At 38.0% G+C, this 15994-nt stretch overlaps 1 protein-coding gene across 4 annotated transcripts in view; it reads left to right on the top strand.

The window, feature by feature from the left end:
* The window catches only part of SEC24D (SEC24 homolog D, COPII coat complex component), a 220628-nt gene that overhangs the window by 190440 nt on the left and 14194 nt on the right, over nt 1-15994 (top strand). For all 4 annotated transcript variants that reach the window (XM_005144138.3, XM_031044726.2, XM_031044727.2 and 1 more), the window contains 4 exons: nt 8449-8587; nt 10182-10297; nt 13097-13221; nt 15380-15571. In XM_005144138.3, coding sequence (XP_005144195.1) covers nt 8449-8587; nt 10182-10297; nt 13097-13221; nt 15380-15571 — 572 coding nt within the window. The remainder of the gene's footprint in view (nt 1-8448; nt 8588-10181; nt 10298-13096; nt 13222-15379; nt 15572-15994) is intronic.

Below are 15994 nucleotides of genomic sequence, written 5' to 3'. Positions count from 1 at the left end.
TTATGGGAGTGTAAACTAATAATGATGTGAGGGTAGATTTGCATACAGCGCATGTAAGAGTGTCCTGGGTTCAGCAGTAGCAGTCATTTTTCTCCTTCTTAGTAGCTGGTGCACTGCTGTGTTTTTGACTTTCAGCCTGGGAACAATGCTGATAACACCGATGTTTTTAGTTGCTGCTCAGTAATGTTTACACTGAACAAGGACTTTCTGAATCTCATGATCTGCCAGGGAGGAGGGGAAGCTGGGAGGAAACAGAGACAGGACACCTGACCTCAACTAACCAAAGGAGTATTCTATACCACAGCACGTCATGCCCAGTATAGAAACTGGGGGAGTTACCTGGAAGGGTTATATCACTGCTCGGGTCGAGCTGGGTATCGGTCTGCGGGTGGTGAGCAGTTGTATTCTCTTCCCTTGTTATTTCCCTTATCATTATTATTATTGGTGGTAGCAGTAGTGGTTTATGTTATACCTTAGGTACTGGGCTGTTCTTATTTCAGCATGTGAGAGTTACATTCTTTCGATTCTCCTCCCCATCCCTCTGGGAACAGGAGAGTAAGCAAGCAGCTGGGTGGTTCTGAGTTACCGGCTGGGCTTAAACCACAGCAAAGAGTCTGGGCCTGTCAAGAAGTAGTAGTATTTGGAGCCTAAATTCTGTCTGCTATGTTGAAGAACCTCTAGAGCTCTCCTGCAGTGGTCTGCAAAAAAATAAAAATAATGCCTGCATGAGATATCTTTAAAGACTTCTGTCTACTTCGGTAAAATATATTGTTAAATTTCTTTTATTTTGTGCTGAGTGATTTTTCAAGCCTGAGAACAGTGACTGAAAATCAAACTTCTGATTTTGTGAAACTCCTGTGATCAGTGAAGCTTGACTACCCCCCTTGTAATTACTACATACCATTTTAAATTGAGAAACTTCCTAAAACTTGCCTGTCTTCTTTTTCAATGGTTTTACGGCAGTCGTGCCTAGAAATTTCAGACACTGACTGCAGTGCTGGGCTGTCTGTGATAGTGATATGTGGGAAGTAGAGCTGTGGATTAGTACAGGCATGAGCCTGAGTCCTGTCATGTGATTTAACGTGTGTGTCGCCCTCAGAGGTGAACAGGACTTGGGGGTGTTGGTCGATGAGAAAATGAACATGAGCCACCAGTGTGCACTTACAGTCCAGAAAGCCAACCCTATCCTGGGCTGCATCAAACGGAGTGTGACCAGCAGGTCTAAGGAGGTGATCCTGCCCCTCTACTCTGCTCTTGTGAGACCTCGCTTGGAGTATTATGTGCAGTTCTGGTGGCCTCAACATAAAAAGGACATGGAACCGTTGGAACAAGTCCAGAGGAGGGCCACAAGGATGATCAGGGGACTGGAGCACCTCCCATATGAAGACAGGCTGAGAAAGTAGGGGCTGTTCAGTCTGGAGAAGAGAAGGCTGCATGGAGACCTCACAGCAGCCTTCCAGTATCTGAAGGGGGCCTACAGGGATGCTGGGGAGGGACTCTTCATTGGGGACAGTAGTGACAGGACAAGGGGTAGCAGGTTGAAACTTAAACAGCACAGGTTTAGACTGGATATAAGGAAGAAATTCTTTACTGTTAGGGTGGTGAAGGGCTGGAATGAGTTGCCCAGGGAGGTTGTGTATGCTCCATCCCTGGCAGTGTTCAAGGCCATGTTGGATGAAGCCTTGAGTGATATGGTCTAGTGTGAGGTGTCCCTGCACATGGCAGGGGGGGTTGGAACTAGATGATCTTCAGGTGCTTTCCAACCCTAACTATTCTATGATTCTATGATACCAACCCAGTCCTAGGGTAGTTTTGTCTGTCTCTTAGACTTCCTTGTTCTCTTCTTGCATATCTGCCTCTGCACAAGCTCCCACTCTTGCTGTGATGAGTGTAGACTGAATTGAGGCAGTTCTTGCCTGACATCTGATTGTTTTAAAGTGCTAACATTTTGGAAGTCTTCTCTTCACCCCAGTTTCTTAATTATCCAGTTTCACACTCCTGCTTGTATTAGCAGTTAATACTGGCTGCTGACCTTCACTTGAGATACAGCATGTCTGTACAGGATGACTGTACACCCAGATAACAAGCAGCACTACAAAGCTAAAAAGCGCTGGAGAGCTCTGGCTTGTTAATGCTTAGTATTACTGGTCTGGGATCATAACCAGGAGAACATGTGGTGCCTTTTTCAAGCATGGATAGCAAACACTTTTTTTTTTTGTCTCCTCTTACCTCACCCCCTTTCTGTCACCTGTATGATACAGAAGTTTTAAAGTCGTATGCTAACTAATTTGGTGTTTAATTACATCAGAATTTTATCATTATTGCACATATTTACCCCCATCCTCAATATTTTCATGTTGAATCAAGTAGCCTGTATTTACACTCTTCATGCTGCCAACTCTGTTGATTTAATTGTAATACTCCCCTTGAAAAGGGAATAGTGAATAAGGATTTCAAGGAATAGTCTGAGGTATGATCAACTGAAATCAGTAGTTTTCCATTTATTTTGGTAGACACTGGATTGGACCACATGTGCAGTGTCAACTTTGAGTGAAACTCTGCTAAAATGCCATGGTGTTTTTTGCACTGCCATGTATGCAAGTGAATGTTCAGCCTGGGTTTTGAGGAAGAATGTTTGAACATGCTGCTTGCATTGTATGTGGTCTGTGAAAATCAGGATAGAGCCAAGAGATACTGCATCATGTGGTTGAGGCTTTAGCCATGCTGCAGTTATGCATGCAGGCACGGAAATAGATGAAAAAGGAGTGTGTTACGGAAAATACTTGAACCTGCTGTGAACCCTGCAGAGGAGATCATCCAGATTGGCTTGAGTCATCATCTGAAGGAGTCTGATAGTGTTCAACATCTAAAAACCAAGGACAGGCAAAACTTGGCTTCTGATAAAAGACAGTAGGAACATCACAAAGGGAAATGCTTTCTTGACATTTTAATGTGAATCAGTAAAGCAGCTCAAAACAGAAGGTTTATTTGTAGATGGGTTAATCTTTGTCAAAAGCAATCTATGATGATACAATAAAAGAAAACAAACCCCTTCAACAGTCCTAGGAAACAGAGATGGTTTGGTTCATGACCTGCTGAGTTGGTTTTTTTTTCCAAAAACATCAGTGTTTACATTTCAAAATTCTCTTTGATTTTCTGGAGGAGTTTTCTTTATCTCTTTACTGTATTAACTAAGCAGAAGATCTCCTTGGGGAGTAGTACCACACTTGGTCAACATCCTTCTCCTGTATTCATTAGAAAGTTACATTGTCTAGCATGTCTTAAAATTCTCATATGAATTGCATCAGTGTAACTGAAGTAATAACTTTAAAAATACTGCCTTTCTGAATTTGTTGCCCTGGCAAACTGCACAGCTTATCTGTTTAGTGAACTGTCTGGATTGAATAGTTGGCAATTCTGTGTCTATTTTCCCCCTGTCAATCAGCATGCAAATACAGTATTTAGTGGTTTTTTTACATCATAAGTATAGAGTATCTTATCTGCTGTAGTACTGCTGATCTTGTATAATTCTAAGAAATTTCCACATCAGAAGTTACCAGGAGTTACGTATCTGTGCAGCTCTCTGTATCTGCAAGGTACTCTTCCTTTTGAAACAAATAGCCCTCATTTAAACATGTCCCCTAATTCTGGGGTTTTCATAAGGCATGCTTTCAGAGTCATTTGTCCCTGAGATAATTTGCAGTTCCAAAGGCAACTTGTCACATGTAGTATACAGTTCTTGCATTGTGTAGAGTGACCCTCCACATTTTCCAGTGGTACTGTTGTTCAGAAGTATGTAGAAGAACTTCTGATAAATTCCTCTTCTTGTGAGGACCAGTAAAGGTGTGATAGAGACACTGATTCAGCTGAAAGCTACACTCATAGAAAGTTTTTGTGTTCCTTTTGGATGTAGCCAGACTTTGAAAGCTCTGTGAGCCTCTTTTCAATACAATAGCATTCCTGCAGTTCCAGTGCTGTGGTGTTAAATTCACCTCAAGGATTGTGGGGTCAAACTAAGGGCAGAACCAGACTTGTTGCTGTACTGATAGAGTCTGTGTCAAGGAGTGCATAGGAATCCTCCTTGGCTATGGGAGGTAGGAAAAGGCAAAGACAAGGTGCGAAGTCCATTACATGTGGAGGTTTATCTTGTAATATAGCTACAAAATGGTTTCTTGTGATCCAATCTGCATGCCACTCTGACAATGAGAACAGATGTTATGTATATATATTTTATTTTGTTTTGTGATAAATGGCTAGTTTTCTTCAGTGTTTGTATGTGCCTTTCCTGTTCTCCAGACTCTCCTTCTCTTAAGATTTGTCCCTCTTTAGAACACCGTTACAGAGATGTGCCATGTCAGTCTTGAGTTTCATCACAGCCCTTACTCTTACACTTATAATTTCCAGCTGTGGCTCTGATACTGCAATGTGAATATAGGCACAACAGGGAAACCCTCAGGAGTGTGTCAGGACTTCCTTTTTATAAGCAAGAGTAAGTCAGCTTTCTCAGACTTTAAAGCACAGGTTACAGTCCCTTTGGAAATTTTTATGGATGTATTTCATATTGGAGCTGTGCCACCAATGTCTGTCTATTGCTTTGTGATATTGTTCTGACTCCTGAGAGATGTTCTTGCTGAAATGTTTCCAAAATAAAACTCTTGCTACTGCAGCTATATTTGGACTAATAGTGGGATAAGTTATGACTTATCAGATTGGCTTTCAGGACTTGCACTTCAGCAGGGCCGTGAGGTTTCAGAGAAAGGAAAGTTTATGCAGGTCTCTTAAAGCATTTTCTACCCCTTCTGCCCAGTCCTCCTTTGCTTTAACCTAGAACTATAATGTTATGCCTCCCAGCACAACTGATGCTTTCTACCTCTCTATTCTTTCAGCTTAAATGGAATTAATTTTATGTGTCCTGTTCAGAGTTAGGCTACCAAGTATTAGTATAGTCACTGGTTTTGTGAAATATTTATATTTGCATAGTGCTAGAACACCAGCAATAAATACATACCAAAGTGTTCCTTTTTGTGAGATCTGTCTCTGTTCTCAATTAGGTGGTCCGAATAGGCAAATTGGGCAAAGGTTTGTGAAGAGATGAGGGGGAAGAATTAGGCCATAACAACCCTAGAAGTATAGCAAATGTTGAGATAGTTATAATAGATATCCAACTTGATTCACTTATTGTTGGTGGAGATTTAAAAGGAAGAATATGCTTGTACTTTATAGGTGGAAAGGCAAAAGAAAAGAAGTATTTCATTTGTTTAAAAAAAAACCCAAAACCCAAACAACCAAAATACACACACAAAAATGAAGCTTTATCTTATTTCCCGGCTTCTGTGAGAGTTTGGCACTGGATTCCATGGCACCGTAAACAGATCCCTGCTTTATCATCTGGTGTACAGTGACACCTGCAGAGTGGAGCACATCAAACAAGACTTTTCCGATGTAGTGCCGTGCCTTATTATGTCTGTTTTTCTTTTATGTATTCATTAGTTTAACCTTACTACTTCATTTTATGCTTTTTAATGCCTGTACAGTATTATTTTATCTTTGTATCTTTCCAAAGGGCTACTTCACTGTGACAGAACTTAGTTTGACAGTTGTTTACACACCCACACAGAAATTACTTTCTCTTTCTGGGCAGGATGTCTACTTTTACAGTGTAATGTCCTGGAAGATTTCAGTATTTTTGAGGTAAAGTTTCCTTCACAACTATAATATTCCTGTCAAGAAGTGAGATTTTGATGCTTTCAGTCTGAGTGCTTATTCTGAAATTATCAGATAGTATTATTATTAGATGTGTTCATTATTGAGGTATATTTTTTAAATTATTTAAAGAAAATGCTAAAAATGTGAATATGTTTAATTCTAAAAAATTCAAAACTAATAATTAAATAAAGGTACACATGGGGATTCTTTGCAGGATTTTTCTTTGCTGGACAAAACCCTTAGCTTTTTTGGTTGCTTTTGCTTCATTGATTTGTATGTTTTTATCTTTTTTTTTTTTTTAAGTTTCTGCAAGCTTATTAGGAAGAAAATGTAGCTAGCTTCTGCTAGCATCCTTTATTTCTCTGGGCAAGACAAAACATAAACCAGCCTAGAACAGGTTTACAGAATATTGCCTGTGAATTCTATTTTCTTAAAACTTGAGCACATGTATTAACCTTATGCATTGTAGATAATCTCAGTAACTTCAAGACAACCATTTGATACATAAACTTAAACATGCTTGTAAGTCTTTGCAAACATACCCCTTAGGCTGCTGAGGCTCCAACACTATATTTTAAAAAGGACTTTGTAATAGGTAGTTTCTTTCAAAGAAACTTAAATGGAGGGGAAGGCTAAATTCTTTTTCCATATGTGAAAAGACAAAGGAAAAAAAAACAATGTTGCTTTTATTTCTGCTGTCTTTAAAAAGATAATTCATTAAGTATGTGTAAGAATGTAGACACCTGGGCTCTGAACTTCATGGCATTTCTTTTTTTATTGTTGATGATTTTTATTTAAAGGTCTTAATTTTGATATTTCAGAATATGCTTATTGGGGTTGATTTTTCTTTCTGGTAACATTATGTGCATTAAAACAAGGATAGACTATTCATTAGGACTGTAGTGGTAGGACAAGGGGTAACAGATTAAAACTTAAATAGGGGAAGTTTGGTTATAAGGAAAAAATTCTTTACTGTGAGTGTGGTGAGGCACTGGTATGGGTTGCCCAGGGAAGTTGTGAATGCTCCATCCCTGGCAGTGTTCAAGGCCAGGCTGGACAGAGCTTTGGGTGCCATGGTTTAGTGTGAGGTGTCCCTGCCCATGGCAGTGGGGTTGGAACTAGATGATCTTAAGGTCCTTTCCAACCCTACCTATTCTATGATTCTATAAGGTTTAAAAATACTATTCAGTGTATATATATGCATCAAGAGTTGTTTTTGTCTTGTTTTTCCCCCTACCAGATCAGGTACTATAATAATATTGACTGCATACCAGATCCAGGGCTCACTAAACTAATATAGCAGAATAATAATCAGAAAATTGACAAGTAATGAACAAACCCCAGAAGTTTTAAAACTTATTAAGAGATTGTGACTGATGAGCAGGTTTTATAGCCAAGGCTTTCATTTCTCAAAAATGACCCTGATAGTTTGCCAGCTGATGTTACTGGGTAATTTGTCTTAAACTCATTTTTTGTAGAAGAAAGAACACAAAATAATAGATCAGTGGAACAGGAGGGAGCACTTAAAACCCATGTAGTAAAAATGTATTGGTTGTATAAAATCCTTAGCAAAAAGCATTAAACCCTTTGGAGAAATAAATGACTAAAATAATCTTTGCAATATCTAAACAAGCAATAAATTATATGTAAGTAGTAAATGCTAGAAGTGTCCTTTTTTGTTTTAGATATTCAAAGACTCTTATGCTCCAGTAAAAGATAAAGTGTGTAATAGATGAAATATGTCCATTCCATCAGAAGAAGCAGAATAATTAAAAAAAATGAATATGCTAGTGGTAATGGCTTAACATTCAAAGGATGACAGCATTTTTCCTCTTGTAGGGATCTATAACATGTCCAAACTCTGGATTTCTTTTCTCATTCTTATGTTCCCAAATTTTTAGTTGAGGTTGAAGAAAGTAAGAAAAAAGGAAAATACAAAACACGGAGTTTCATAAATAATTGAGCAAACTTCATTTTTACTGTAGTTTCAAGTATGTCTTTTCTAACGTTAGTTATAATCACAGGGCTCTTTCAATTGCTGCACTGAAAAGAGGCATCTGGAAAATGCTGTGGTTTTTGGCAGAGGCTAAAAGCTAGCTCTGCCTCTGGCAGAGGCCAGAAGCAGGCATGGTCAGTGTAATTAAACTGACAAGTGCTTGAGATACTGTATTTGCTGTATGTACTTTGCTTCAGTAATTATTAGTATTTATTCTAAACCTGCTGTAGCTGGTGACCCTGACAACCTTAAATGTTAGTATAGCATGTAACATGGCAGCATTGCGGGGACAGCATTTAGAAGTAAATTTTAGAAGCTTTCTTAGTAAATACCTGTTTGAGAGACTGTTTGCAATAGATGAGCAGCAGTAGATTTCTTCAGTATGAGCTCAGATCTGACAGAGAAGGCAAAATACCTAACTCCAGCAGATTTCACTTAATGAGCTGTAAAAACCTCTTGCTGGAGAAAATGAGCCTGGAGCCCGAAACTTCCAGTGCTTTCAAAACTTTATAGACATATGGTATGAATCTTTATGCTGCCTCTCTGATAAATGTCAGAATACAGCCAGTGAACTTGTAAATTTAGCTGCTGTGGGGTTGAGCCATTCTGCAGATTTTGGGTGAATGCTGAACAATGAATCATCTCCTGATGAGGTGGTCTTTAACAAGAGTTAAGTCCTTCTAGCTTGCTTTATTTGGTTTCAAGTTTGCATTGCATTTTAAAACTTCATGTACTTCTTCATCTAGACTCCTCTTTATGTTGTAAACCATGGTGAGACTGGACCAATCCGATGCAATCGGTGCAAAGCTTATATGTGTCCCTTCATGCAGTTTATTGAAGGTGGAAGGAGATACCAGTGTGGATTTTGCAACTGTGTAAATGATGGTAAGTGTTGTTGCTCTGATGTGTGATTCATACAAATTCTATAAAACTAAAAAGAAACTATATTCCTAAATTATTTTCTTGATTTGATGAGAAAATAGTTCAGTGACTACTGCACTAGAAAACAGTGCAGTAGCTAGGCCTATTTAACAAATAAATAATTTTTTAAAACCCTCAAATAGTACACAAGAAAAATGCATAGAAAAATTTGTTCGGTACAGTTTAAAACAAAATGTATGAAAAATAATGCGGGCTCATGAAGTCCAGTCTGATACATTCAAAACTCGATTTAAAAATACAATGTTAACCTTGAATATAGGGCTGCTTGTATTGCTAATGGAAAGCAACTTCTATGTCAACAGAATTAATTTATTTAAGAAGTCTAAGTGTCCAGCAAGAACCAAATATTTAGAACCATGTTAGCCCAGTTCTGTCTGTGACTGTGGATGCAATGGTTAAATAACCTATTAATCTTACTGTGACAAGTGTTGGTTTTCACAGAAGATACCATCCCATATTTGTTCAAGTGTGCTGCATGTGACTCATAACTGTTCTTGTGTGCTTGGCTAAATCCCAAATCTTTGCCAGAACTAGCCTTTCTAGACATTTGTATCAAGTTGGATTTCCTCAGCTGGATCACAGTGGTATAGTGCTTTCCCTAATACAGTAGTCTTTTCAGCTCTGACACGTGAACCTTGACAGACTCATTCCAACTTCTCTTCTGTCTGACTCTCAAATATTTGTGCAAGCATAGCAGATAACAAATTTCATAGCTTACCAGTTTAAACTCTCATAAAGAGAAATTTAAATGCATTGTAAACTTTTTAAACAAAGATATTTAAGTTGTAGTGTCCATTTTAAATCATGCTTTATATTACTATCTTATATCCAACTCAGAAAACACTTTAAAATAAAACTTTAATGAGGGCTGAAAATGGCCATCCCACTAAATAGATACCCCTGCCATTCACATGCACAGTTTTTGCAGGCAACAATGTGAAAAATAAGCATTCTAAATATACAGTGATTTAGGAAAGAGGAGTTAAAACCCCTGTGACTCTTCCTCCTCAGTACGACTCTAATCATCAGACTAGCTGTATGGAAATTGGTGGTGGCAAACTCACTTGATTTCTTACTGCTTTGGAGTTACACACCTTATATCTATATCTGCAGAAGCTTCCTGATGCGCTTTGCTGGGTTTTGAACCTGTGAACACACTGTTAAGTCCAGAAGGTAAAAGGCTCCTGCCTGTGGAAATTACCTGGGTCAGTTTTACCTATTCAGACCTGACAGTGTAGAGGTGGGAGCATGTGGACATTTATAAGGGAATACACCCTGTACTCCAAATACAAAAGGAGCTGTCATTACTAGAATGTCCTGGTGTTTTTGTTTGGGGTTTTTTAAGGCAATGTTGGGAAAAAAAAATCCACACCAACATTGCAACCCAGATAAGTGTTTATAAACTCTTTCCTCAATCAGTAACAGGGTAGTTATACACATATAATAGTACATCATATGTGGTGAAAGAAGTTGCTAGGTTGTTCCCCTCCTCCCCAAAATACAAACTTTTTTTTTCTGCTCTTGTGTTGGCTTTTAGTCCCTCCATTCTTCTTTCAACATCTGGACCACACTGGCCAGCGGGTAGACCACTATGAAAGGCCTGAGCTATCTTTGGGATCTTATGAATATGTTGCTACTTTGGATTATTGCCGAGTGAGTATTTCCAATATGCAAACTAATTTTAAAATTTTATGTCAAAACAAACAAAATCCTTTAAATACTTACAGTAGAGTAAACACATCTGTAAACTGAATATCAGAGTCCAGGAACATTCTAGAAAATTTAAACAGATGTGGAGAATATAATGTTTTATTATTTTGTGCTGCAGAGTATGAGACTAGAAAGTAAGAGTAATAAATATCACAGCAAATTTGTGGATGACCAGTTGTTCCTGGGTGTTTATTTGGTCCTAGCTAGCATGTTGCACTGTTGAAATTCTGATGCACTGTTGCATTTTAAGATGCATGTCTTTCATAGAATCATAGAATAGTTAGGGTTGGAAAGGACCTTAAGATCATCGTTTTTAAGACAAGCCACATGCCAGAATTGCCTTCCCAATATTGAAAACCTTCACAAGGAAATTTGACCTTTAATCCTTTCCTGGCAAGTGTAGTTTTAGTATTCTGACCAGTAAGTACAATGAAATGGGTTCTCTTTCCTAGTATTAACGCACTAAAGAATTCGTCCCACAGCCCACTCAAGTCACTGTGAATATGTGTAGTTGATTTTATTAGAAAGCTCTCTTTGATACTTATGAAAGCATAAGTTACTTAAACTTTTCAAACTTCAGATCATTTTACAAAACTACATCTATCCACATTATGGACATATTTTTCTGTTCTTGCTAAAGTCAGGCAGAATTTTCTTCCTGTCATGGAACTGAGGTTGTGGAAAGGTTGGGAAAGACAACTGGGCCCTACAAAGTTTTGAAGTAGAGACCGGTAACTTCCTCAGACCATCAAAGTATTGCTGGTATGAAGGAAATGAACAGGTTTAATTCTGCTTTCTCACTAGGGTACTTCTCCAAAATCCAGTGAAATCCCTGAGGTGACCTATATGAATTTTATTGCAATGTGGGTTAAACCCCAGAACAGGAGAGATCATGAGGTGTTACAGAAATACAGTGCGGGATTCTCAGTGCACATCCAGTATTGTTCTTTCAAATTCAGTTAAGTTTTGCGGATTTCTGGCAGCTCAGCTTTTGAAAAGTCATGTGTATGAAATGGTTGGTTCCATTTTCACTGTTTTTCTCTGCTCTGGAGTGTAACACTGTCTGGCGCAGTTAACATCACAGAGCATCTTTTGGTGCAGTGGCTTTTGTCATATAGCTTAAATTGGAGAGTTTTCTTGGTAAGAATGATAAAAAGACCCATCAATAGCCTTACTAGAATGTTCCAAAAGAGAAATCTCTTACAAAATTAACAGTCACGCTGGAAATGCTAACTCATTAAATGTTACAGACGTTAATGTTATTTTACAATTAATTTTTCATTTTGCTCCAAGTTGCAAAGGTTTAATTCTTTTCTAAATCCATTTTAAGATCAGAACTGAAAAACCATTTCCTTTTGTGCTTATCAAATGACAAGGATGTACAGCTACGAGAAATGCTAACAAATAACAGCTGTTTTGCATTATTGTGCTCATGCAAAGTGGATGTGGCAAGAGCACAAGTCCTTGTTTCTAAAATATATTTGTCAGAACTTATGCAGGGATTCTTTATAAAGGCAATGTGATACAAGAGTTTAAAAGTAGCGTTTGATGCAGTTTTTGAAAATAGAATCTAAGTACAGTAAACAGAACCGCTTTTAAAAATACTGCATGGTTTTAGTTTACAGGAATTAATTCTGATTTACATGATTCAAATAAAGAGAGATCAAGGGTGTCAAGTTTAAAGTGTTCCAGGGACTACAGGTAAGTCATAATTCAGGGGTTAGATGATGATTTTCTTACATAGAGTTTTTTGAACTTTGATTGTGTGGCCAGAACTCTGTATGTGAAGGCAGTGAAACAGTGTAATTGAAAAGCTGTCCTGAATTTGACACCAAGTAATGACCAGTGCTTATCCTAATGGGAATTAGGAAAACTAGTCTTATAGTCATCAAGTATGATGATTACTGTTGCTATGTTCAGTTTATATGATCTTTTTCCTGGATACTTCTCTAAGCATTAGACTGCTTTATTTGGAAACAAAACTTCTTCATTTTTCCTATTACAGAAACTTGTGTCAGTAGTGTATGTCCCAATTTGATTGCCGCTTACATTATGAGTAAGAGGAATTCCCTGAAGAACCTGTACCAGCCCAAGTCACTGCTGTGTATGCAGCAGCTCTATGCATTGAATGTTCCACTCTCATACTTTGCTTATCTTACACAAAGTCAGCTTATTCCTGAAAGTACAGTTCAGCTGTCTAGAATGCCCTGGACCATGACAGACAGATAGGTGGCAGATAACCACCACTTAGTACTTCCAAGAACTGTGATACTGTAATTCTGGTTCAGTACCTAAGTTGTATTTTCTGTTTCCAGATTGGTTGGAAATCACTTAACAGTTATTAGAGACAAATGCTAACAAAGACTGAATGTAAACATTCATATTAACAAAATGGTATTGCATATTGATGTAGGGAATGCAAAATCCATATGGGTACAGAAAAAGCCAAAAGGCAAATCTGTTTAAACACTTGAATTCCAGCCGAAGATGTTTGTGTTTCATCTTAGCTGGTAAACTTAACCTTTACATGTTTTATTCCATAAGGATGCTGTTCTCCAGTAGCAATGTTTTATTCCAGGAGTGGACTTTACCCAGTGAGTGTCAGCTTTCTGCAATAGTTACCATAGCATTGTTCAAACAATTGCATGCTGTATTTAGATTGCCTTAAGGTACCACCTGTAATTTTTTTTACATAACAGGGCACTGTCTAATTTTCCCTGTAAATGGTCATTTTTTCTGTAGAACAACAAGCCTCCAAAGCCACCAGCTTATATCTTCATGATTGATGTATCGTACAGGAACATCAAGAGTGGTCTGGTTAAACTCATATGTGATGAGCTGAAGACCCTTCTAGATAAACTTCCAAGGTAAAGAAATAAAAGTGTGTTTTGCTTAACTTACTACACAGTATTTTTCATGGAAGTTTGAGTGTTCAGAGGTAAAAACAAGCAACAGAAAATGTCCAGATTTATAGTACAGGCATTTTTGAGCTGATAGTGACCAAATGTTAATTTTCACTGCTGGCATTTCTTAAACTTTGATGTCTAGGCTTACTGTATGAATGGAAAAAATCTGTCATAGTAACTGCACATGTAGCTTGCATTCTTTTCCTTTCTTGTAGTGAATTCTAGTGATGGTATCAGCTACCACCCAGCTCGTAGTTTTGACTTTTTGTAAAGTTCTGTTTACTGCAATGCTGCCTTTCTCATTAAATTAAACAGAAAATACCAAAACCAGAACACTCAAGAATGGCAAGTCTCTCTAAAGCCATACTGTTGGTGGCTTGTGTCTTTAGCTCTTATTGTTAATTAGCAAAACTTTTAAACCTTCTAAAACTCTGCTGTATGACTTCTCTGTCCTTGAGAGGAGAAAAATCTTGTAGGCCACAAATATTTTATTAAATATAGCACATTTGCTTTATGAGCATTAAGCACACAATAGTAGTATTACTACTGGTCAATATTAATGACAATGTACTATTTTATTGTAGTTTAGTATAATTTTTAGTATAGTGTATTAGGGTAGTTTTCATAAAAGTTTAAATAATGCAGACACATATAGTTCAATGAGAACAGTGAAAACTGGGAAATGAAGTGGCTGTTTCTCAGTGAAGGCATATAAAAGCATTGAGGAACATCCAGAAAGAAAATGCATTCCAAATAACAATACTTGCAGAGAGTAAACAGATTTAAATGGAGAGAGCAAAGTGAGGAAGGGTGGGGTATGTTAAAAATCACGTATCATGTGTCCTTCTGGGATCTTTGTGCATGAAAGAAATTCCAGTGCAGGGTGAAGGGTTAGTTTGTTAGATGCCCATGTAAGGCCACCTCTAAAGTACTTTGTCATTGAAGGTTATACTGGAGACACAAGTGTTTGATACTATCCTGAACATATCCCAGAGCTGTTCGTCAGGATTGGTCATGACTTTGAAGATAATAAACACCTAAGCTTGAACAGGGAAGGCTGAAGAAAAATGAAAGCAAGTGTATCTACATCACAAAAAAGACACATTAATTCTTTTCCTCACAGCACTCTGCAGATTTCTGCTGCTAAATAATGTTTGCAGGGCCAAAGTTTTTATGTTATTTGAAAAAAGCAATAGAAAAACACAAAGAAAAGGCAAGTCCTTCAGTTTCTTCAGATTCATCTGTGGTCTTTCAGTAACAGTAATTAAAAACCAAACCAACCAACCAAACAAACAAAAAAAGAAAACAAAACAAAAAACAAACAAAAACTCAGCCCCCAAAAACAACAACTTAAGGCATTCCACCAAAATTCATGTTGAAACTTCTATTTTGGTGCCAAGACACAAAGGTGTGTTCGTTTTCTGTTTCTGGACAGATGGCTGCAAAAATAGTCTGCTCTTACCACATGAGGTGAGCCCTGTGCTGGGAAGTAGTCTTGTGCCCGTATCTTTGAGAGGAAGGACTTGGGGTAGCAAAGCAGTCTGTGTCACAAAAGGGCTGGTTGGTCTAAAGACCTTCTCCAGCTATGACTGTGGAAGTGCTGCAAAGCCAGTGAAGTGGCTGAGAAGTTAGAAAGGATTAAGGTAGGTGTCTTGAGACCTGGTATTAAGAACTCTGGTTTTGTAGACTTGCAGCATAGCTGAAAACACATTATTTGCTTGCTTGAAATTTTAGAGCAGACATTTTCAGACATTAAAACTGTGATAGAAGCAACTGGATATTCAGACCACCACAGATAAGAGCAGTATCTGAAAAAATTGTCCCTGGTTTATTCTTTACCTTAGGGATTTTTCACTGCTTAGATGGAATGCACAGTTGATAGGGTTGATGTAAATATATATATTTTTAAAAAGTAAACAATACAGCATTTGATTTTTATCGAGGTGTTCTAATTTGAACTAAGGCAAAGACTGACGTCATTACATGACTTGGTTGTTGTTTGCTCTGTTGTTCCCTGTATGGATAATGATCTGAAAGCAGCCTTGCATTGCAAAGGAATGCTTTTATTGCAAGATAAGAAATTCAGAATTATAACCATTTGGTTTTGGTTTTCTTACAGAGAAGAGCAAGAGGAGTCCTCAGCAATTCAAGTTGGTTTTGTCACTTATAACAAGGTCCTCCACTTCTTTAATGTCAAAAGCAGCTTAGCTCAGCCTCAGATGATGGTGGTCTCTGATGTCGGAGAAGTTTTTGTTCCTTTGCTGGATGGTTTCCTTGTTAACTTCCAGGATTCACGATCTGTTGTTATCAAGTAAAGTATGATTAGTCCATATGAGAATAAGATATGAAAGCTTATGATATGTATTAATCCTTTTAGTCAGTCATATTATTGGGGATGGGAGGGTACATGTGTTTATTGAAATACTGTAGAAGCCAGCAGATGCTTCAAGACATATAGTTCCATCTCTGAAGCAAAGAAAAAGGGATATCAACAACCCCCCCAGTGCTCAGTTGGAAAGCATGTTTAGGCCAGGTGTAGAACATGCATCTTCAGCTGTGCTGTTTCAGAAATGTGACGGGGGTAGTGGCTGTGTGCCATATTGCATGTTTTTCCTCTTGCAATGTATAGGATCACAGAATCACAGGATCCCAAGCGTTGGAAGAGACCTCAAAAGATCATCCAGTCCAAACCCCCTTCAAGAGCAGGGTAAACTAGAGTACCTCACACAGGAAC

Source organism: Melopsittacus undulatus, chromosome 5 (assembly GCF_012275295.1).
Source record: "Melopsittacus undulatus isolate bMelUnd1 chromosome 5, bMelUnd1.mat.Z, whole genome shotgun sequence".
NCBI classification, from domain to species: Eukaryota; Metazoa; Chordata; class Aves; order Psittaciformes; family Psittaculidae; genus Melopsittacus; species Melopsittacus undulatus.
This window is presented reverse-complemented; position numbering and strand designations above follow the sequence as displayed.